Source organism: Somniosus microcephalus, chromosome 11, assembly GCF_052327205.1.
Source record: "Somniosus microcephalus isolate GS21.2 chromosome 11, FLI_Smic_1.0, whole genome shotgun sequence".
NCBI classification, from domain to species: Eukaryota; Metazoa; Chordata; class Chondrichthyes; order Squaliformes; family Somniosidae; genus Somniosus; species Somniosus microcephalus.
Window position 1 is genome coordinate 58,803,015 of NC_140997.1, and position 24,883 is coordinate 58,827,897.

Sequence of the window (24,883 nt, forward strand, 5' to 3'; positions counted from 1 at the left end):
CAGGTTGGGAAAGGAAGGATTTTTTTTTTTAACCTTCCCATTGCTCAGGGCAGTGTTCTCGGCCCAACCATCTTCAGTTGCTTCATCAATAACCTTCCCTCCATCATAAGGTCAAAAATGGGGATGTTCGCTGATGACTGCACAGTGTTCAGTGCCATTCACAACTCCTCAGATAATGAAGCAGTCCATGCCCGCATGCAGCAAGACCTTGACGACATTTAGGCTTGGGCTGATAAGTGGCAAGTAACATTCGCGCCACACCAGTGCCAGGCAATGACTATCTCCAACAAGCGAGAGTCTAACCACCGCCCCTTGACATTCAACTACATTACCATCACCGAATTCATCACCATCAACATCCTGGGGTCACCATTGACCAGAAACTTAACTGGACCAGCCACATAAATACTGTGGCAACAAGAGCAGGTCAGAGGCTAGGTATTCTGTGGCGAGTGTCTCACCTCCTGACTCCCCAAAGCCTTTCCACCATCTACAAGGCACAAGTCAGGAGTGTGATGGAATACCCTCCACTTGCCTGGATGAGTGCAGCTCCAACAACACTCAAGAAGCTCGACACCATCCAGGACAAAGCAGCCCGCTTGATTGGCACCCCATCCACCACTTTAAACATTCACTCCCTCCACCACCGGAGTACTGTGGCTGCAGTGTGTACCCATACAAGATGCACTGCAGCAACTCGTCAAGGCTTCTTCGGCAGCACCTCCCAAATCCACGACCTCTACCAACTAGAAGGACAAGGGCAGCAAGCGCATGGAAACACCACCATCTCCAAGTTCCCCTCCAAGCCACACACCATCCTGACTTGGAAGTATATCGCCGATCCTTCATCGTCGCTGGGTCAAAATCCTGGAACTCCCTACCTAACAGCACTGTGGGAGTACCTTCACCACATGGACTGCAGCGTTTCAAGAAGGCGGCTCACCACCACCTTCTCAAGGGCAATTAGGGATGGGCAATAAATGCTGGCCTTGCCAGTGACGCCCAGATCCCAAGAACAAATTAAAAAAAAAAAATAAAAAAAAAAATTCTTTTGCATAGGCACGGTATATTTTTAATAATCGTCTGTAGGTGGCAGCTGCTCACATGCATAGAATTAGTTGTTGGCCAAATGCATGTGTGCAAAAGCACATCTGCACGTGTGCAAAAGCACATCTGCACATGTGTGACAAGAGGAAATATTTGAACCTGCACACACGATCAAAACCCAACTCCAGTAAAACTAAATCATGAGCAGAAATCGCAAAATAATAAACCTTATAGTGGGTCTGAGAAGCACGTAAAATGGAAGATGTTAATTGGAGGCTGGGTTGTCGCAAATGGATGAATATGGAACTAAAGCTAATTATTTCTTTATTGTCTGATGGATAGCCCACAAATTTACTTATTTTCAATACAAAAACAATTGGAAAACAGTGAAGAGCTTAAAAAAAAAAAAAAAAAATTCCACAAAGGCTGGTAACTTTTTTTAATTAACTGTAGTGAATAACAACTGAATCCGGTTCCAGGGTATAAAATTGTATTTTTATTATCTATAAATGTACAGCTTTTCTTTTTGGTTTCTGTTTGACTACATAAATAAAATAATCAGGTAATGAAAAAGACTACATTTGGGTGATTTAACACTGTAAAAGTGTGTTAAAATCTTCAGTAGTGTCAAACCAGGCAGAGGACTTGAATTGAATAGAGCTGGGAGTTGGAACATCTCAGGTGTAACAGCACCACCTGTGGCACGGGAAGTGAAAGGTTAGAATAATGGTGCCTGCGGATAATTTAGCTTACAATAGTTTGTATATTTATACTGTTTTAGGACAAACTCATTAAATTAAACCCGATCTTTGCAGTGGCTCAGTGGGTAGCACTCTCATCTCTGAGTCAGAAGGTTGTGGGTTCAAGTCCCACTGCAGCACAAAAATCTAGGCTGACACTGCAATGCAGTGCTGAGGGAGCTGCACTGTTGGAGGTGACGTCTTTTGGATGAGACATTCAACCGAAGCCCCGTCTGCTCCCTCAGGTGGACATAAAAGATCCCATGGCACTATTTTGAAGAAGAGCAGGGGAGTTCTCCCCGGTGTCCTGGCCAATATTTATCCCTCAATCAACAGAACAAAAACTGATTATCTGGTCATTATCACACTACTGTTTGTGGGAGCTTGCTGTGCGCAAATTGGCAGCCGAGTTTCCTACATTACAACAGTGACTACACTTCAAAAATACTTCATCGGCTGTAAAGCACTTTGGGACGTCTGGTGGTCGTGAAAGGCGCTATATATTTCTTCTGCTCAACAACAACAACTTGCATTTATGTAGCGTCTTTAATGCAGTAAAACATCCCAAGGCGCTTCACAGGAGCGTTATCAGGCAAAATTTGACTCAACGTTATCAGATCGGAACCATTGCTCCTCAATGCGCCCTTGTTAAATAACCTGTTGTCCCGCTCTGTTCCGGGTCCCAGTACCTTGTGTATCGGACATTGGCTGCACCTCCCCCGATCGGCCTTTATGCTCGTTGCGACATATTCTGATTACTTTTCCAGTAAATTACGGCGTGAATTCGGCACTGTAAGATCGGGAACACAACGGGGGTCTATTGGGAGTGTTGAAAACAAATGCAAAGATGTGATATTAACTAGGAATAATACATTTTGAATTTTATATTCACTTTTGATCACTGGATCTTCAAAACAACATACTCCATTTATAATGGAGAAATGCGAGAGAAATCTAGAAGCAGCCCAACTGAAGTATTGCCACACTGACTGTAGGTTAATGAAATCCAGTATATGAGGTGGCTTCTTCCTGGGCATTTAGAATTATGATGTAGGTTGGGAGGCAGAGTCCACTGTTGAATTCCAGGGCTCCAACAACATGATAGCCCCTGTCTTCCATATTGTGCAGTGTCTTTCCCCACCCCCATTGGTCCTACTCTATAGATTAATAGAATTTTACAGCCATTTGACCTACAGGAATCTTTTTTTATCCGGGACCACCGTGGTGCCGGTTTATCAAAAAGTCCGGATTACAGAGAGGTATACTTAAAAGGTACGAGAGCTCCGTACACAGCAACAAATCCAGGTTTCCCTGTTGCTTAGCAACAGGTGCAAGAAGCCTGGCCACAGACCAAGCATCCCTGTTGCTTAGCAACAAGTGCAGGAACCCCGATTACACAGCCACAGATCCAGGAACGGCCACTCATATGAAGTAAAATTTACCTGAACCTACTCCTGAATTTTGCCGGTTAACAGAGGTTTCCGGTTATTTAGGTGCTGGTAAATCGAGAGTTTCCTGTATTACACACACACTGACTCTCTGGCAGAGTTATCCACTTAGTCTCATTGCTCTGCCTTTCGCCATAGCTTTAAAAATTTTCTTTCACAAGTATTGATCAGCAATTCCTTTTTAAAAGCTATTACGGATGATTCTTCTACCACTGTTTCTGGTTGGGCATTCCACATGTTAACGTCTCTTAGCATTAAAAAAAATTCTTCTAACCTTTCTATTTTTTTATGACGATGACCTCTTGTTACCCAACCAGTGGAAAAGGCTCTTTTCTCGCTTTACCTTATCGAAACTTCTCATGCTTTTGAACATTTCTATCAGATCTCCTCTTGGCTTTCTCTGTTCTTGTGAAAAAAGCCCCAATTTCTTTAGTCTCTCCTCAGAAATAAAGCCTCTCATCCCTGGTATCATCCACGGCATTCACATTCTTCCTAAAGTCGGGCACCCAGAATTGGATACGGTTCTCTAACTGTGGCTCAACCACGGGGTTAGATGGAATAGGGTGGGAGGAGGCTTGTGTGGAGCATAAATACCGGCAGAGACCCGTTGGGCTGAATGGCCTGTTTCTGTGCTGTAAATTCGATGTTGCTATTTATAAAACCTAGGATACCTTATGTGTGTGTTTTTTTTTTAATCCGCTTTGTCACTTGCACTCCCACTTTTTAAAAATTTGGCAAATCAAAATAATTAAAAAAAAAAAAAAATCAATGTACCAAATGTTCTTAATTTTATTTTAATTAAAGTTTAGGAGACCAAAATAGAATCCGCAAAGTGGGCGATCTTGGGGGGGGCGGGGCGGGGCGGGGGGGAACCAGTACCTGTGAAGGTATGGAAAGCCGCCTTGTTTTGTACTTTGTTGTTTATGAAGCTGGTGCACATTATGAAACCCTTCAGTTTTTAGATGAACTGACAGGTGGCACATTTAAATACTGAGCCCAGATTACAGCTTTGGCTCTCTGCATAAACCTCGTAAACAGACATTGGCAAAATGAAGCGAGACAAGAAATTCATTTTATTTTTAAACATGCAGAGTAGACAAAAGGGAGAATTACTGTAAACTGTTTGACATCAGAAATAAGCTCAACAGTAGTTCTTGGCTCATTTAGAAGTTCAGAACAAATCTGGTGTGTGCCTTTCCCTTAAATAAACTGGCACCTGCTGAGGTGGACTGAGTCCCTGGTTAGACTGAGCGAGCGCTAGTGACCCTGTATTTGGCTGAAATACAGGGTCGCTATCGTAGTTTACCTCCATGAACTCTGACCAAGTTGCAACAAGCCAGAACCAAAGAAACTAGTGCGCACTGCTGGTTTCTGTCCAGTTTTCTCAGTATCCGGTTTTAGTGCAGCTGTGAGCCAATGTCAGTTGTGGATTGCATGCCTCAGAATACATTGTGCAACTAGGTATTTGTGCTGTCGTGCGACAAAGTGGTTGTGATTCACCCCTGCACAGTAAAGTATCGGGTCCATTTAGCCAGCTTGAATTTTGTAAATCAAATCAAGAGAAGCTAATCTGAAATAGGAATTGTACACTTGGTAGAATAGGGAAGAATTTGCAGTCAAAACAACAGTAAGACTAATGGTGCTCGCCGTTATTTATTGGTAATGGTGCAGTAGCTTCAAGCGAGGAGCAGATGTGCAGTTAAATGTGAAGATCCAAAAGTTACTGTCTTGAGATGCCATTATTATCTCACCCGTAGCCTCTATTGTTTTAGGAACTTCCTGTATTTGCCCATTTAATTGGCCATTAAATGCAGCACAGAAAGTTAAGTCTTGTTGTTACATGCATAAGTACCCTTTTAACAACGTGTTAATGACTGTCAATCAACCTCTCTAGCACCGAAAATTAACTATTACAAGTGTAATCTCATCCCTTCAGGTTTTGAAGCTTTTGTGGAGATTTTAAAAATGTCAAACTTTAAATTAACTTTTTTTGTCTTACTTTTCCTTTCTGTCTCTTTTTTCCCTCACTCTTAATCTAATCTTACTTTCCTTCTCTTTATTTCTTTTTCTGAACCTGATTTGACATTAAATTCACCCTCCTGAGGGATATAATTACTATTAAACAGATATGTTTTATTATTTAAGGTTTAGATTTTTTTTACCTTGTATCATTACATGTGACCAAATGTAAACCGTTTTACTTAAAGCTTAAACTGACACTTTAGATCAGACCATTTAATTTCGCTAAACTCCAGAGAATCTCTTTTATATAAAAAAAATATTAGTTCAAACTGTTGGATATTAATCTTCTAAGTTGCCTTGTCACAGCATCATGAGACATTGAACTGACAGAAATAGAGCACCGCGTCAATCTCGCTGATTTTCCATTTCTTTATAGAATCACAGTTGGGGAGAAAGATTAGGTTAAAAAAGGCTCCGTGGATTTGAATGCAGTCCAAACTGATGGAACAAAAGTCTCCTGTCTTCCAGCTGTATGGGTCCTATGTCAAATGAACTTGAATTGTCTAAATCCAGCAATTAATGGATGCAACAGCAAATACTGCGGATGCTGGAGAGAGAAACAAAGTTAACGTTTCAGGTCGATGACCTTTCATCTTCCAGTTCTGATGAAAGGTCATCGACCTGAAACGTTAACTCTGTTTCTCTCTCCACAGATGCTGCCTGACCTGCTGAGTATTTCCAGCATTTTCTGTTTTAATTAATGAATGCAGGTCCTCGGCACTAACTGCCCACAGTTTAGCACAAAAACTAGCAGTCCTACTCGAGAGCTATATTATACTTCATTCTCACTTATGTTTTAAAAGAAAAAATTGGTAACTGGAGGAAAATGTAGTCTATAGAGAGGCCACAAAGACAAAGGAAATAGAAATATCCATATCCCTACAATTTTTCCTCCTTCAAATATTTACCCAATTCCGTTTTGAAGGCTACTATCGAATCTGTATCCACCACCCTATCAGGTAGTGCATTCCAAATCCTAACCATTCACTGCGGGGAAAAAAAGTTTTTCCTCATATCGCCTCTGGTTCTTTTGCCAATCACCTTAAATCTGTGTCCTCTCGTTATCGACCCATCAGCCATTGCTTTGCAGACGCAGGAGGAGAACCCATTGCAGGAGATGTGCTGGTTACATCTAGACAGGTCATGGAGGAGAGGGACGGGTGTGCTGAACACCAGTGATAACTCGACGAGTTTAAGGAGTATAATGCACCATGCTTGCAGTCAGAAGGAATATCATTGGTGACTTTGACCAGTGTGATCTTGGTGCTGTGCACAGGACAGAAACCAGATTGAAGGGAGGGGTGGCAGAGGCACATGTGTAGCTGGGGGGGGTGGTATTACAATTCACTCGGATGTCGAACTCCAAACCATCGTCGACACCTTCACCGAAGCGTACGAGAGCATAGGCCTTACACTAAACATCCGAGGAGAATCATCCGGGAAGGCGCCAAACACCTCAAGTCTCTTCGCCGGGAGCAAGCGGAAGCCAAGCGCAAACAGCAGAAGGAGCACACCTCAACCCAAGCACCCCACCCACCCGCCCTTTCAACTACTGTCTGCCCCACCTGTGACAGAGACTGTAGGTCCCACATTGGACTCATCACTCAACTTAGAACTCATTTTTAATGTGGAAGCAAGTCATCCACGGTTCCTAAGAAGAAGAAGAATTACAATTCAGATCTACCACACATGCCTTTGTGGGTTCAGTGATGTTAGTCGCTCCCTTAAGCAGTCTGCTGTTTACTTTTTATGGCAGTTGACACCCATTGCTCTATATTTACTAACACAGTACTGGAACCAAGGGTGTAACAATGAAACTTCCTTATGATGCCAACTAGATTTCTGTGGGGTAGATTTTCCCGAACCTGTCGGGAAGAAGGCGGGACTTCCCCTTTCGGGTTTTTGACCCGCCTACTTCGACGTCCGGCCAATCCGCGCGATTTTCCCTTGATTGACCTTGTTGAGCCCGCCCAGCGGGTTCAGCAGGCCAATTAAGGGCCACCCGGCAACAGGTGACGTCACAGACTGCAATTTCATCTGTCAAGAGTTCTTGACAGATGAAATATCAGCGTTTCACTGCTGTTTCAAGCTGTGAAACACTGACAGTCTGAGTTCTGACATGAGGCCTTCTGCACAGACTCAGTTAGAACTCTCACCGGCACTCAAAGCTGAAGGCTGTCACTTTACACAGATCGCAGCCATTCAGCTTTAAGTTCCGGCTGAGTGGTGGGCTCCTGACGGCTACAGGAAGAAAGGCTGTTAAGGTAAGTACAGGTAAGTAAAAGTTCTTTACACACTTTAGACACACCAAACACACTTACTTTTACACTCAGGCACCCATCACTCACCTGAGCACCGACATCGCGACCCCTCCAACTCCTTCAACCCGACGGCCCGCCTGCTCTAACCTGGCGTGGTTTGGAGCATTCGGGAAACCCACACGAAACCCCTCAAAATAGGGATTAGGCTATAAACTGCCTGTTAACAGGCAGTTAATTGGCACTAATCCCTTCCCGCCTGGTTTCGGCGGGTCCCAGTGCGGGGTGGGTACCCGCCGCCCCTGAAACTTACGTGGGGCAGGGTTTTGGGCAGGATGGTGTCGGGACCCCCGAATTCGGGATTTCCCCCCCCCCCCCCCCACACGCCTGAAACCCCGCCTGACGGCTCCATGAAAATCTAGCCCTCTGTTATGCTGTTATCACTATGCAAGGCGTTTTGGTTTGATTTGTAAGCTGCTTTATGCCACAATAGGCAAAATGTTACAGAACACTGTGAATGATAAGAGACAATTGATGGAATGAGTATAACTTGTGTTTGTGTACCGTTAAGTAAATAAAAAATGTGAGCACTAGACTACTCTAGTGGGTCCTTACTTAATGTAAAATATTATTCTCTCTCTCTCTCTCTGCTACCTGGTCTGATGACCAGGGCAAAGGCTATCTCCCTTTAGCAGCCTGCTTCTACCTGACTGACTCCTTTGGTGTCTATGTTCTAATTCTTAAAGGTCTTTCTCGCAGCCCCCACAGATATCAAAAAAGATTTCCAACAGCAAGGTGTGAAGTGCCGCTGAATAACCAGACTTTGCTAATAAATTGCCCATTGTTTGGGCCTCATAAGAGGAATGTCTTCCCATCTTGCATTGTAATTACCATTTGTCCACCTACTGTCACACGCTATGGGGCTGTCCTGAAGCTCATGTCAAAGTTCTTTCCTGAAAAATGGCCGAAGAATCCCAAACTGTGATTAAGGGGCTGAGCAGGTAGTTTCAATCTTGGCGAAAAACAAATCGATGAGCTCCTCACACTTAGTGTTACTACACTTGACTTTGGAGTGCTTGATTCTGATACTTGATAAAAGTAGTATAGTGTTCCATTTCCCTGCATTGACGTCTCTCACCTTGATGAGCATAAAAATAAATCTAATGTTGTGTGCCATTGTTTATTTTTATGTTTTCCAGTTAAAACTTTGGGTCCTTTTAAGAGAAGATGTTGGTACCAGGAAGCTGCATTTAAACTGTAGTCATAGAGTCATAACGGCACAGGAGGAGGCCATTCAGCCAGTCGAGTCCGTGCCAGCTCTCTGCAGAGCAATCCAGTCAGTCCCATTCCCTCGCTCTATCCCCATAGCCCTGTAAGTTTATTTCCCTCAAGTGCCTATCCAGTCTCCCCTTGAAAACATTGAGTGTCTTCACTTCCACCGCTTCCGTTGGCAGCGAGTTCCAGGTTATCACCATTCACTGCGTAAAAAAGTTTTTCCTCACATCCCCCCTGTATCTTTTGCTCAACCTTAAATCTGTGTCCCCCAGTCCTTGTACCATCAACTAGTGGGAACAGCCTTTCCCCGTCTAGCCTATCCAAACCCGTCATAATCTTGTACACCTCTATCAAATCACCCCTCAACATCCTTTGCTCTAATGAAAACAAATCCAGCTTCTTCAACCTGTCCTTGTAGCTAAGATCCCCCATCCCCGGAACCATTCTTGTAAATCTCCTCTGTATTGTTTCATTCATGGGGCAAAATAATAGACCGTGGTCTCAATTTTCCCCTCTTCCCTGCTCCATCTGTCCCTCTCCCTGCTCTGTGCTCACCTTTCCCACTTGCTTCCATCTCAGTTGTAATACAGCAGCTGGCGTAGCCATAATCAGGGAAACAACTTCTCATTCTATATGTTAAGTCTGTATGCTGATGTCACGAGTGAATGCAAACTGGTTTTTATCTATTTCCTAGAGAAAGAAAGAGATTGGAAAGGACCTTTCTACTTCATTCAAGGAGCGGATCCACAGCTTGGCCTAATGAAAGCCTGGGAGGTTGGAGATTGCGATAATGGAGGTGATGAATGGCAGGAAGAGATCCAGCTCACAGAGCAAGCAGTACAGGCTATCAACAAGCTAACAGTGAAACCCAAGTTCTTTGTACTGTGTGGAGATCTTATTCATGCAATGCCAGGTAATCAGTGTTATTTATGTTCATAAATAAATAGACGTTTTCATTATGAACAGCTAGCTTGAGCTAGTCATTTATTCAGCCATGTGGACTAGTGTACAGGCATCCATCTTGACTACTGCCTTGTGGGTAGCCCCTACTAAACATACAGCTCCACCTAGTGTACCATTCTAGAATGACATGTTACTGATCATTACAATCAGTGTTGACAAAACCTACAGCAAATGCCATAGTGCCTGACAGTAGTACAGTAGTATATTTAAACCACTTTGAGAAATGTATTAACATTTTCTACTTTTTTTTCTCAAAATACACTGTACAGAGATAGAGATTTGCCCTATTGACTACTCCCGTATTCATTAATATGGCTGCGATTTCGCCGACCGAGTTGGGTCCGGGGCAGCCGGGGTCGGTGTCGCGGTCCCAGCCCGCTGCCTAATGCAGCCCGCACTCTCCAAGTGATTTTACATTAATAGGGCTTCTTAAGCACGCCCAGCGAGGTTCCCAGTCAATTAAAAGGTAGCGGGTCTGATGACGTCATTTGATGACGCGTTATCAGATGGTTTCCTTAAAGGGACCATGTCCACACTGACTTTGACAGTTGTGCTGCAATTGAGGTGCTGCAAACATTGCACAAAGGTGACAGCTGCACCCAGGCTCTCCCATGACTCCCATCATATGCTTATGGAGGGAGTCACAGGACACAGGGAGGTTCTCTTCCCTTCCCATGGGCGGAAGAGACCTCCCCAGGAGACCAACGCAGCCTGGTTGCACATTGCTCAGGAGGGCACAAGCAGGGATGGTGTCAGGAGGGCCAGGCTGCTATGCTGCAAACCTTTCAATTATCTCAGTAGATCACAAAACGTCACTGCAAAGCCACACTCGACCTCATCCTGCTGTGCCACTCATCACACCCCATCACTCTGCCTTCCCTACCCTACTCCTGCACATCTTTACTCACACCAACTTAACTTGCACATCCACCCATCCCTCTCTATCTACATTATCACTTCCCCATCTCACTAGCCACCCCTCACACTCACCCTCATCCTAGTCCAATCATTGAAACTAACAACACACAAGGGTAGGCACTTGGGTGTTTTAGCCAATGTTCATGTGAAGTTTCTGTTAATGTGCTGTCAAACATTGAAACCTTTATTTTCAGCACTTTGCGTTCTTGGACAGATTTGTGTGCACCTTTGGAAGTGGCTTAGTGAGTTGTAGTGAATGGTGAGACATAACAGTACCCCCCGCAATGGTCATGAGTGTGAAAGGAATGGCTTGGGCATTGCAGGGATGCTTTATGGTGCTGGTGTGGGATGGTGCCAACCTGGCGCTTCATGTGAAGTAAATCTGGCCATGGTGAGGCCATCTCTGGCGTCCCAGGCAGCAATGTGGTCGGGTGCAGCATCAGGTGATTGCCGAGAAGGTTGGTGTTGTTGTTGGTGCTGCTGGTGTGCCTGGTGCTGCTGGTGTTGGAGCTGATTGTGGTGGGATTCTGAGGACCAAGGTGAGATTTTTTTTCAAGGGCACCGATGCTGATGGAATAGATGGCAGGTGAGGTTGAGATGACAGAAGCGATCTGTCAATAGTGAGAGAGGCTGTTCCAATGAGGTGGCACTGGATACAGAGTTGGCTCCAAACACTTGCAAGCTGCAGAAAGCTCAATGTCTTCCAAATGCAGTAGCCAACAGTTTCTGAGCTTTGAAAGTGAACAACTGTAACATGGGATCTTTTATACAACTTTGGCAGCTGTCAGATCATGAGATAATTCAATGCTGAATCCACTCATGACATGCTGAGTTGACGTGTTCCCCAAGCAGCGGGTAACCCGTGGGGGAACACGTAAAATTGAAATGTAGGCTTAAAATTACAATTAATTGGAACTGAAAGAAATCAGTATTTGTAAGGAAATGGTGTTAGGGAAATTGACGGGATTGAAGGCCGATAAATCCCCAGGACCTGATAATCTACATCCTAGGGTACTTAAGGAAGTGGCCCTAGAAATAGTAGATGCATTGCTGGTCATCTTCCAAAATTCTATAGACTCTGGAACAGTTCCCATGGATTGGAGGGTAGCTAATGTTACCGCACTATTCAAAAAAGGTGGTAGAGAGAAAACGGGGAATTATAGACCAGTATGCCTAACATTGGTAGTGGGGAAAATGCTAGAGTCCATTATAAAAGATGTAATAGCAGAGCACTTGGAAAACAGTGACAGGATCGGACAAAGTCAACATGGATTTACAAAAGGTAAATCGTGCTTGACTAATCTACTGGAATTTTTTGAGGATGTAACTGGTAGAATAGATAAGGGAGAACCAGTGGATGTGGTGTATTTGGACTTTCAGAAGGCTTTCGATAAGGTCCCGCATAAGAGATTAGCGTGTAAAGTTAAGGCACATGGGATTGGGGGCAAGGTACTGACTTGGATAAAGAACTGGTTGGCAGACAGGAAGCAAAGAGTTGGAATAAACGCCTCTTTTTCCGAGTGGCAGGCAGTGACTAGTGGGGTACCGCAGGGATCAGTCCTAGGACCCCAGCTATTCACAATATATATAAATGATCTAGACGAGGGAACTAGATGTAATATCTCCAAGTTTACAGACGACACAAAGCTGGGTGGGCGTGTGTGCTGTGAGGAGGATGCCGAGAAACTCCAGTATGATTTGGACAGGTTGGGTGATTGGGCAGATGCATGGCAGATGCAGTATAATGTGGATAAATGCGAGGTTATCCACTTTGGTGGCAAAAACAGGAAGGCAGATTATTATCTGAACAGGAATAGATTGGGAGAAGGGGAAGTGCAACGAGACCTGGGTGTCCTTGTGCACCAGTCGCTGTAGGTAAGCATGCAGGTACAGCAGGCAGTTAAGAAGGCAAATGGTATGTTGGCCTTCATAGCGAGAGGGTTCGAGTACAAGAAGAAGGATGTCTTGCTGCAGTTGTACAGAGCCTTGGTGAGACCACACCTTGAGTATTGTGTGCAGTTTTGGTCGCCTTATCTGAGGAAGGATGTTCTTGCCATGGAGGGAGTGCAGCGAAGATTCACCAGACTGATACCTGGGATGGCAGGAATGACTTATGAGGAGAGATGGGTCGATTGGGCTTATACTCGCTGGAGTTTAGAAGAATGAGAGGGGATCTGATTGAAACTTATAAAATTCTAACTGGACTGGACAGACTGGATACAGGAAGGATGTTCCCGATGGCCGGGGAGTCCAGAACCAGGGGTCACAGCCTAAGCATAAGGGGTAAGCCATTCAGGACAGAGGTGAGGAGGAATTTCTTCACCCAGAGAGTGGTGAACCTGTGGAATTCTCTACCACAGAAGGCAGTAGAGGCCAATTCATTAAATATATTCAAGAAGGAGTTGGATATATTTCTTAAGGCTAAAGGGATCAAGGGATATGGGGAGAAGGCAGGGACAGGGTACTGAAATTGGATGATCAGCCATGATCTCATTGAATGGCGGAGCAGGCTCGAGGGGCTGAATGGTCTACTCCTACTCCTATCTTCTATGTCTATGTTAACAGTCCATTTAATAATGTCAATTGCCTCCCCCGCTGCTTGGTGTCGGGTCTGCTCAGCGCCGACAGACCCGACACCTGGGAGACTCGCGTGGAGGCGGGTTGACAGCGGGTTCCCTACCCACTGTCAATCATTTCTGTTTTGACAGCGGACCCACCTGCGAACCCGCCCTCTGAGCGCCGGCAAAATTCAGCCCTATGTTTGCAGAATACAATGCTTAAAAACGTCTCAAAGATAAGAGGGTGAATATCCGCGGGACTTCACCTGTTTGTCTGCTGTAATTTCAGCGGAAGAGCAATGGAAACCCCTGAAAAACGGGATAAAAACTGTTCGCCCTTTTTCCGGGGTTTCTGCCGCTGTTCCACCGAAGTTACGGTGAACAACCAGAAACCCCCGCCGCCCCCCCCTCCCGGAACCATGGCCCGACTGAAACTCACCCCCAAAGATCACCATAGTGCTGCGATGCTGGGTATTTGCGCTCTAATTCACCAGGATGTGGGTCTCTCTCTACCCCTATCCCCTGCTGAGCTTTTGATCCTTGCCACCCCACCAGGGGAAATGGCAAATATTTTCCAGGTGTTTTCCCCATCAAGAAAGGTGAAGAGTCAAGTCAGTTGAAGCTACTCACTGCTGGTTACTGGTTACAGCCCTTCAGTGATGAGTGTTTGTCCGTGCTTGGAAATACATTGCAATTAGGGAAGAACATTTTTTAAAAAGGAAGCAGGGAAATTGGCTATTTGGAGGCCTGCAAAACCCAGCCAGCCACAGTTAACTCTGAGGCACGCCAGCCTCATCATAATATTTAAATGAACAACCCGCCTCCTAGGAGTGGGTTGGCTTCCCTCTTCCCGTGCCACCTCCATTAAAACTGGAAGTGGTCGCGATTCAGTTTTTTAACACTTTGATTTCCCACCCGACCCCAACCTACCCGGTTTTTGGGGATTAAAATTCTCCCCATTGAGATTGTACTTGATTACAGGTCTCGAGGCTTAAAATTGCATTCATAATTCAGTTAGATTTAGTGTAGTTATGGAAAAGGACAAAGATAGATCAGGAGTAAAATCCTGTGACCTAATAGAGGTCTTTAAAATTATGAAAGGTTTTGATAGAGTGGATACAGAGAATGTTTCCACTTGTGGGGAAGAGCATAACTAGAGGCCATCAATATTGGATAGTCACCCAGAAATCCAATAGGGAATTCAGAAGAAACTTCTTTACCCAGAGAGTGGTGAGAATGTGGAACTCGCTACCACAGGGAGTGGTTGAAGCGAATAGTATAGATGCATTTAAGGGGAGGCTAGACAAGCATATGAGGGAGAAGGGAATAGAGGGTTATGCTGACAGAGTTAGATGAAGAAAGACGGGAGGAGGCTCGAGTGGAGCATAAACATCAGCATGGACCAGTTGGGCCGAATGGCCTTTTTCTGTGCTGTATATCCTATGTAATCATATGTAATCCTAGTCCTCAAGGGGCGGAACAACTAGCTTATATGCCAGGTATTGCTCTTAGGCTTGATTTTGGTTTTGTTCAGCCTAACAATACATATGGTTGAGTAAAACAAATACTGTACTTGACAGATTGAAATTGGACTAGAAAAAAATTTCTTTTGCGCTTACTCCACCAAAACCGTGTGTGTATCTTCCACTCGCACCTTTGCCAAAGGAACATGTGACAGATTGATCAGTATTTGAAAAGTTGGGTTCTATTTTAAGATTTCATTGGAGATGTATAATCGTGACCTGATCTTATGAAGCACGCTTATTAAAACCACAAACAACTTAATTACAACAACAACAAATTGCATTTATATAGTGCCTTTAGCACAGGTGCATAATCAGACAGAAATTGATGCCGGGCCAAAGAAGGAACTATTAGGAGGGGTGACTAAAAGTTTGGTCAAGGAGTTGGGTTTTAATAAGGGCCTTAAAGAAGGAGAGGGAGGTAGAGAGTTTTAGGAAGGGAATTCCCGATCTTAGGGCCTAGACAGCTGAAGGCATGGCCGCCAGTGGTGGGGCGAGATATACGTCGATCACAGCGGCAGACAAGACCTCCGGAGAGACTCCAATACACTAACTTTTAATACACTTCACCCCGCCGGACTCAATTTTAAACAAGGGGTGAATGTGGTAAACCACTGTTTGTATTCCACTGTGTACATGCCTGTACATGCCTCGGCTGACTCCTCCCATGAATCCAGGTATAAAGGTGACTGCTCCACAGCCCCTTTGTATTCTGGACTGGTCGACCACTCGAGGCACACCTTCATTCTCTTGTTAATAAAAGCCTGTTAATTACTCGCTTAATCTCAGTCTTTTGAGTTATTGATAGCGCATCAGCTGGGAACCCGGCCAGGAGCATATTGGAAATACCAGTCTGGAGGTGACGAAGGGCATGGATGAGGGTTTTGGCAGCAGATGGGTTGAGGCAGGGGTGGAGATGGGCAGTGTTACGGAGATGGAAGGGTGGAGATGGGCAGTGTTACAGAGGTGGAAGCAGGGTGGAGATGGGCGATGTTACAGAGGTGGAAGCAGGGGTGGAGATGGGCAGTGTTACGGAGGTGGAAGCAGGGTGGAGATGGGCGATGTTACGGAGGTGGAAGCAGCGGTGGAGATGGGCGATGTTACAGAGGTGGAAGCAGGGTGGAGATGGGCGATGTCACGGAGGTGGAAGCAGGGGTGGAGATGGGCGATGTTACGGAGGTGGAAGCAGGGGTGGAGATGGGCGATGTTACAGAGGTGGAAGCAGGGTGGAGATGGGCGATGTTACGGAGGTGGAAGCAGGGGTGGAGATGGGCGATGTTACGGAGGTGGAAGCAGGGTGGAGATGGGCAGTGTTACGGAGGTGGAAGCAGGGGTGGAGATGGGCGATGTTACGGAGGTGGAAGCAGGGTGGAGATGGGGGATGTTACGGAGATGGAAGCAGGGGTGGAGATGGGCAGTGTTACGGAGGTGGAAGCAGGTGTGGAGATGGGCGATGTTATGGAGATGGAAGGGTGGAGATGGGCAGTGTTAGAGGTGGAAGCAGGGTGGAGATGGGCAGTGTTACAGAGGTGGAAGCACGGTGGAGATGGGCGATGTTACAGAGGTGGAAGCAGGGTGGAGATGGGCAGTGTTAGAGGTGGAAGCAGCGGTGGAGATGGGCGATGTTACAGAGGTGGAAGCAGCGGTGGAGATGGGCGATGTTATGGAGATGGAAGGGTGGAGATGGGCGATGTTAGAGGTGGAAGCAGGGTGGAGATGGGCAGTGTTAGAGGTGGAAGCAGCGGTGGAGATGGGCGATGTTACAGAGGTGGAAGCAGCGGTGGAGATGGGCGATGTTATGGAGATGGAAGGGTGGAGATGGGCAGTGTTAGAGGTGGAAGCAGGGTGGAGATGGGCGATGTTAGAGGTGGAAGCAGGGTGGAGATGGGCAGTGTTACAGAGGTGGAAGCAGGGTGGAGATGGGCGATGTTACAGAGGTGGAAGCAGGGGTGGAGATGGGCGATGTTATGGAGATGGAAGGGTGGAGATGGGCGATGTTACAGAGGTGGAAGCAGGGGTGGAGATGGGCGATGTTACAGAGGCGGAAGCAGGGTGGAGATGGGCGATGTTACAGAGGTGGAAGCAGGGTGGAGATGGGCGATGTTACGGAGGTGGAAGCAGCGGTGGAGATGGGCGATGTTACAGAGGTGGAAGCAGGGTGGAGATGGGCGATGTTACAGAGGTGGAAGCAGCGGTGGAGATGGGCGATGTTACAGAGGTGGAAGCAGCGGTGGAGATGGGCGATGTTACAGAGGTGGAAGCAGGGTGGAGATGGGCGATGTTACAGAGGTGGAAGCAGGGTGGAGATGGGCGATGTTACAGAGGTGGAAGCAGGGTGGAGATGGGCGATGTTACAGAGGTGGAAGCAGGGGTGGAGATGGGCGATGTTACGGAGGTGGAAGCAGGGGTGGAGATGGGCGATGTTACGGAGGTGGAAGCAGCGGTGGAGATGGGCGATGTTACGGAGGTGGAAGCGGGTGCCGATGGGCGATGTTACGGAGGTGGAAGCAGGGGTGGAGATGGGCGATGTTACAGAGGTGGAAGCAGCGGTGGAGATGGGCGATGTTACAGAGGTGGAAGCAGCGGTGGAGATGGGCGATGTTACGGAGGTGGAAGCAGCGGTGGAGATGGGCGATGTTACAGAGGTGGAAGCAGCGGTGGAGATGGGCGATGTTACAGAGGTGGAAGCAGGGTGGAGATGGGCGATGTTACGGAGGTGGAAGCAGCGGTGGAGATGGGCAATGTTACGGAGGTGGAAGCAGGGTGGAGATGGGCGATGTTACGGAGGTGGAAGCGGGGGTGGAGATGGGCGATGTTATGGAGGTGGAAGCAGGTGGCGATGGGCGATGTTAAGGAGGTGGAAGCAGGTGGCGATGGGCGATGTTACGGAGGTGGAAGCGGGTGGAGGTGGGCGATGTTACGGAGGTGGAAGCAGCGGTGGAGATGGGCGATGTTACGGAGGTGGAAGCAGGGGTGGAGATGGGCGATGTTACAGAGGTGGAAGCGGGTGGAGATGGGCGATGTTACAGAGGTGGAAGCAGCGGTGGAGATGGGCGATGTTACGGAGGTGGAAGCGGGTGGAGATGGGCGATGTTACGGAGGTGGAAGCAGGGGTGGAGATGGGCAATGTTACAGAGGTGGAAGCAGCGGTGGAGATGGGCGATGTTACAGAGGTGGAAGCGGGTGGCGATGGGCGATGTTACGGAGGTGGAAGCAGGGGTGGAGATGGGCGATGTTACAGAGGTGGAAGCAGCGGTGGAGATGGGCGATGTTACGGAGGTGGAAGCAGGGGTGGAGATGGGCGATGTTACGGAGGTGGAAGCAGCGGTGGAGATGGGCGATGTTACGGCGGTGGAAGCAGGGTGGAGATGGGCAGTGTTACAGAGGTGGAAGCAGCGGTGGAGATGGGCGATGTTACGGAGGTGGAAGCAGGGGTGGAGATGGGCGATGTTACGGAGGTGGAAGCAGGGGTGGAGATGGGCGATGTTACGGAGGTGGAAGCGGGTGGCGATGGGCGATGTTACGGAGGTGGAAGGAGGCCATCTTTGTGATGGCAAGATTATCAGTCGGTGACATTCAGCTGTTTGAATGAACAGAGGATGGGTCTGTAACACGGAGCTGAGCATAAAGGAGCAAAAACTGAGTGCAATAATGTTAGAAAATCTGAGGGTGTGTCAGCAAGGTTTAAATTCTGAGGGAGGGCGTTTGCAAGATACCCACCTCTCCCTCAGGTGAGTCACCTGATGTCCTGAATTTGCAGGGAATCACTACCATAACATTTTCATATGTCCTGTGCTAGAAAAAATCAATGCAACTTTAAAGTCTCCACTCCAGCTAATCTATCCATGTAATTCCTGTCACGGTTCTATTAAACCACTCACCGACTGGTTAAGTAATTATTCGTTTGGAAGAACAAATTTTGACTTGTAGCAAACCTCCACTTTATAAGCAGTGCGAGCTGACTGTTGCCTTTCAGCAGGATTCGCTGGGAAAGGGTTACTCCTTCTGAGTTGATTTTGCTGCAGCTGCATTGCAGCCATAACTGTCAGAAGAGAAACGAAATTACCAGTCTCTCGGTGCTTTAGAGAGCTGACCCATTATCTCCCAATCTATCCTGTCATATTCTACATGGCATGTAAAAGATGGTGCCGCTGGTTATTATTACCTGTGCTTGGGACATTGTTATTTTTTATCTGTGGTTAATTTGTGTTACTGCTGCACTTAGATGGCCTATAAAAAAAAAATTCACAGCTGTTGGATGGGGAGAGAGCTGCCTGCCGTTGTACATTAGCTGTACTGATAAATCCATCTCTGAAGTTGTGAGTGGGGTACTGTGGTGCAACTGACAGAAGATGTTAATCTTCTGAATACCTAGGGTGAGGCATATTCATGTGCATTTTTCTCCAAAATGGAGGGAACAGCATCCTCCGTGCATTTAACGTTCGCACCTAAATAATACAACTCAAAAAATCTTCCTGGGTTTCCTGTCAGAGCCTTTATCGTATCTTTTTACACACAATTAACCGTAAGCGGAGAATTTTTTTGGTCATTTTCGCTTAAGTCCACTCGTCGTGGATTGGTAAAAGGAACAGCTGCGCGGAGCAGCGTGCTCACCACCAGCGACTAGTCCTGTGGCTGTGCTGTTCTTTATGGGTCTCAAATCGGTGGCGCAGTCAACCGTGAAACATTGTGTGTGTGTGTGTGTATGTGTGTGAGAGAGAAAGAGAACATTGCAGCATTGAACAGTGATGACTATGGCTGTTCCGACCCGAGTGAGACTGGGACGTGTGATCAATTGTACAACTTAAAAAGTCCTGTTCGCCAAATCAATCACACTCAACCCCATTCGATGAACATAAGCAGTCCTTACTGCAGCAACGGTATTTCATCATTGCTGGAATGAACTTGAATATTTATTTAACCTTGACTTGTGTATTGTTTATAAGCGTTTAACTGTCTAAATAACTGCTCTCCTAGTACATCACCAATGTCAGACATAACACAATCGACAGCTGAAGGGCGTGTATAATTCACTTACACAGCATGGCTTTGCATTGAAGCTTTCTGATGGTTTTCGTGTGCCTTTTTTAAACCTGTCACTTACACCACATTACTGCTCTCGCATATTCTGAGATGAATTTCACATTGCAAAGACGGGTCCCTCCCTCCCAAATAAATGATATTTAAAATATACATATTTTGTTTATTCATGATTAGGTTGATAGATAATGGAGCACCTTTCTACTTTGGACACTCACTGTCAGTATCAAAATATGCAGCTCAGGTATAACGTGCCAAATACAACGTAAACCTTCATAAAATGTGTCCCAAGTTCAACCTCAGAACAGCATCTCTTGGTGCATTTTGTGAAATTGTACTTTTCCAATGACAGCCATCATTAGGCTTCTCCAAATGTGATTTGCGATTAGTGTCAAACTGTGGGTATAAACACCCACTTTTGGAGTGTAGTCACTGTTGTAATGTAGGAAACGCGGCAGCCAATTTATGCACAGCTAGGTTCCACAAACAGCAATGTGATGATGACCAGATTATTTTTTTTTAGTGATGTTGGGATAAATATTGGGCAGGACACCGGGGACAACTCCCCTGCTCTTTTTCAGAATAGTGCCATGGGATCTTTTATGTCGACCTGAGAGGACAGATGAGGCCCACAGTGTCATAGCTAAAGAAAGAAAGAAAGACTTACATTTATATAGCGTCTTTCACGACCACTGGACGTCTCAAAGCACTTTACAGCCAATGAAGTACTTTTGGAGTGCAGTTACTGTTGTAATGTGGTGAACGCGGCAGCCAATTCGTGCACAGCAAGCTCCCACAAACAACAATGTGATAATGACCAGATAATCTGTTTTTGTTATGTCGATTGAGGGATAAATATTGGCCAGGATACTGGGGATAACTCCCCTGCTCTTCTTCGAAATAATGCCATGGGATCTTTTACATCCACCTGAGAGAGCAGACGGGGCCTCGGTTTAACATCTCATCCAAAAGACGGCACCTCCGACAGTGCAGCACTCCCTCAGCACTGCACTGGAGTGTCAGCCTGGATTGTGTACTCAAGTCCCTGGAGTGGGACTTGAACCCACAACCTTCTGACTCAGGCAAGAGTGCTTCCAATGAGCCATGGCTGACCATGTCAAAAGGGGAAATTGAGCTTCCTGGAGACAGCATTAGCAGTAGAGGAGATGCAGGAGTTCCACTTGAGGTCAAATGAAATAGAGGGGCCAAGAATGTTGGTAGATTAGGGTGACCATACGTCCTCGTTTTCCGGGACAGTCCCTGGATGAGGTGCTCTGTTCCCGGGCAAACAATGACCCCAGAAGAGTCCCCGGTTAACGAAACTTGTCCCCGAAGTGTCCCCCCTGGGCAGTGAGTGTCCCCCCCCCCCCCCCCGCCCCCCCGAGCTGTCAATTTGTGGCTCTAAGGCTAAATTAAACAACAACTTGTGCAATGGCCAGAGTGATTCACTGCACTGGGCGGTCTGTCTGGGAGGGGTCAGGTGCGAGCTTGGTCACTGGGGGTGGGGGGGGTGCGGGGTCAGGTGTGACCTCCGTCACGGGTGGTGGGGGGGGGGGGGGTGTCAGGCGTGACCTCGGTCATGGGAGGAGTGGGGTGGGGTGCCGGGTGAGGTGCCTGAATGCACTTCAATAGTGTCACATCTGTGGTAATTATATGCACATTTGTTTTGCATTTGTTCCCCCCCTCCTCCCCCAGTGACTGATGTCACACCTGTCCCTTTGCGGTTGCAAATGTGCTACTGTTAAAATATAGGCTGGTAAAAAATGTTGTCTCGCTGTGCTGCGCAATCTACATTTTCCGTCCTGGCTACTTTGCTGTGCTCCCATCCTGTGTGTCCCGGATTCAGTTTAGAAAATGTGGTCACCCTATGGTAGATGGACTAAGAATGATATGTAAGGTAAGGAATGGTAGTTGTTGCTTATACTTGTAAAATACAAAAAGAAAGTAACTGTCTTCGATGGGATTGAAACCAGATCTTCATTGCCCCATTGAAGGTCATGCAGGAGATGAGGATGTAGTGTTTTAGCCATTGCATGACAAGAGGACTAGAGGCTGTTAGAATGGATGATGTGCAATCAGAAATAAGTTGATGAATGTAGAGTGAAATCATCTGTAAAAGAATGGATAAACTTGAACGATGAATGCAGGAGGTGACTGATATAAAGAAGGAATAGAGTGGGCGAGAGGGCAGCGCCCTATATTATTAATTACATAACTAGTAATATTAAGTTGGCCTTGGATAGATCATCAGTGGCAGTTTGATAGCCCAGAGCAACTATGGGCCAAACTTTCAAAAATATAACCTATACGTAGCTCTAGGGTGTGCAATCTTGTCATGTCATTTTGGGTGCTTTTGGAAGATTTTTCTCAAACTTTCTTTGGGGCTTTTTGCATTGGTTGTGGTTTTAATGAATGATGAGGTTCTGTGCTATACCCTGGAGTGACCAGTTTCTTCATATTTACTCGACCAGCCCATTTATCGCCATTTTATTTGCTAATTGAATGCAGGTTGAACTTGTATGTAGCCAATAATTTCATTATGCTGTTGTACACAGATGATGACAATCTTGCTCTGCAGAGGTTAAATTTGGTCTATTCAAGTGCAGCGGAGCAGAATAAATAGAAGAGTACTGAGCTATGAACTGATGCAACAGCTGGTGCTTACATTAGCTTCATAACATTACAAACGGAAAGACGAAACTTAAATAGAAATGATCTGCCCAGCAATTAAGGTCATTAGGATGCATTTACTAGACAAAATACATACAGTCATAATGGAGTTAGTGGTGTATATATTATATTTGGTGGGAACCTCGATATCTATAAGTACATTATCTGTGGAAAAACAACTTTGAGTATAATGCAAAAGCTTTGGTTTAAATTAAGTGGCAGAAAGAAAGCCAGGAACGCCTGCTGATCTAGAACCCATTTCAATTGTTATTGTGACAGAAGTTCGAACAGCACTGATTCACCATTAAGAAACAAGTAGCATACATAGTCTTGCACTTGAGCTTCAAGTGTTATAGCGAGTTCAGCTTAGAGCATAATAGCAAAATACTGCGGATGCTGGAAATCTGAAATAACAACAGAAAATGCTGGAAATACTCAGCAGGCCAGGCAGCATCCGTGGAGAGAGAAACCGGGTTAACGCAGGTGAAACAGCGATTTACTTGTACTTGCAATTTAATATACTGTATTCGCTGCTCACGATGCGGTCTCCTCTACATTGGGGAGACCAAACGCAGATTGGGCGACCGCTTTGCGGAACACCTCCGTTCAGTCCGTAAGGGTGACCCTGAGCTTCCGGTTGCTTGTCACTTTAATTCTCCACTTCACTCCCACTCTGATCTCTCTGTCCTCGGCCTATTACATTGTTCTAATGAAGCTCAACGTAAGCTCGAGGAACAGCACCTCATCTTTCGATTAGGCACTTTACAGCCTGCCGGACTCAACATAGAGTTCAACAATTTCAGATAATAATCCCTGCCCCCATTTTTCATGCAGTATGATTTTGCTATTCCCATTTGCAACATTTTCACAGCATGTTCTTTCAATTCCTTCCTCCCCTCCTAAACGCGCCCCCCCCCCCCCCCCGGGTCTCAGCACCTGCTTAAAATCTGTTACATTTCCAGCTTTTTCCAGTTCTGATGAAGGGTCCCAGACCTGAAACGTTAACCCTGTTTCTCTCTCCATGGATGCTGCCTGGCCTGCTGAGTATTTCCAGCATTTTCTGTTGTTATTTCAGCTTAGAGCATATTTTCTGCTCCTAGTGAAGAATCTCGCGCTCCTTCCTTTGAGCCATTGTTGAACTGATGATTATTGAAAACGATAATCGGCGAACAGCTTCTTGCCACTGATTTGAGTGGCTTAGTTTCATTACTAAGATGTGTATTTGTTAAAACGAAACAGAACCCCAACAGTCAGAAAAAGGGTGGCCTCAAGCTGCTGGTCGGTTTCAAGACATTCGCCTGGAGGAAAAATGGGGTGTGGTGGGGTTGAAGGATTTGGGAAAGATAATATTTGTGGATGTGATTGCCACCATTTTAGTTTCTTCTGGCAGGGTGTAAAGTGTACATACTTTGGTGAGATCTCTTTAAAAAAAACTAATAATTGGCAATGGGGGAGGGATAAGATAATAGGATTTTTGGTGCACTCTAAATGCATTCCAGACAGTTCATAAAGCTGATCAGATTGCAAACTGTATCAAATAGTGTGGGTATTGTAATAACAGGAAAAAAGTATTGGAACAGACCAATGTGCTGGGAATTGACAGCCAGCTCGATAAAGAACATTTTTTTCGCACAATAAATCTGGGGCCAGAGAGCAGTATAACATCCTAGCACTGCATCAGCTTTAAAGCATAAACTCAGTGTTTCTCTTTTCTGAAAAAAACTATATAACCAACCAGAAGCTTTCTTATGGACTACTTAGAAAGCGAGCGAATCAGTATGCATATCAGGTCTGCTGCTGGATTAGTTGTGAAGCAGACTATTAAACTGCATCATCAAACTATTGTGCTTTATGAAAAATGTTCATCATCACACTAAGACCATGTTGTTCTGCTCTTAGATTTGCTTATGTTTATTTGCTTGATAAAACTGAACGCATTCAATTATTTTTGTTGAAGTGCATCGGTTTCATATTCACTGAAGAAGAGGCCCAGAGGGAGGCCAGTTAAAAGGTACTCCATTGGTTGAGTACCTTCGATTAGGAGATCATGAGACTGCTTGCCCTTCAAACCCACTTGCCTCAGTTGGATGATTTTTGTCAATTCTTAGCTCGGTGTGGTGGACAGAGCACTGTCTAACAGCGGGTGCTCTTTCTGGATTATGCCTCCCATGGGCAACCAGCGATATTCAGGTTATCAGTTGTGAAGAAGCCCATGGCTCAGAAAGCAGGACAGTTGTAGTGGAAAGCAGCTCCCACTTGTAGCGACAGGAAAGGAAAACGCTGCTAAATAATAACTCAGTTTAATTATGTTGCACGATTCAAAAGCGTGATGGAGCCACTAAGGTAACACAGTAATACTGCAAACCAAAAAGCTGATCTACATTTAATCCTGATCTAGGTTGTTAGGTTTGTGCATTCATG

General features: G+C 45.9%; 1 protein-coding gene across 3 annotated transcripts in view; it reads left to right on the forward strand.

Annotated features, from left to right (window-relative positions):
• cpped1 (calcineurin-like phosphoesterase domain containing 1) overlaps positions 1 to 24,883 on the forward strand; it is a 273,994-nt gene that overhangs the window by 38,176 nt on the left and 210,935 nt on the right. For all 3 annotated transcript variants that reach the window (XM_086000762.1, XM_086000760.1, XM_086000761.1), the window contains exon 2: positions 9,485 to 9,703. In XM_086000762.1, coding sequence (XP_085856888.1) covers positions 9,485 to 9,703 — 219 coding nt within the window. The remainder of the gene's footprint in view (positions 1 to 9,484; positions 9,704 to 24,883) is intronic.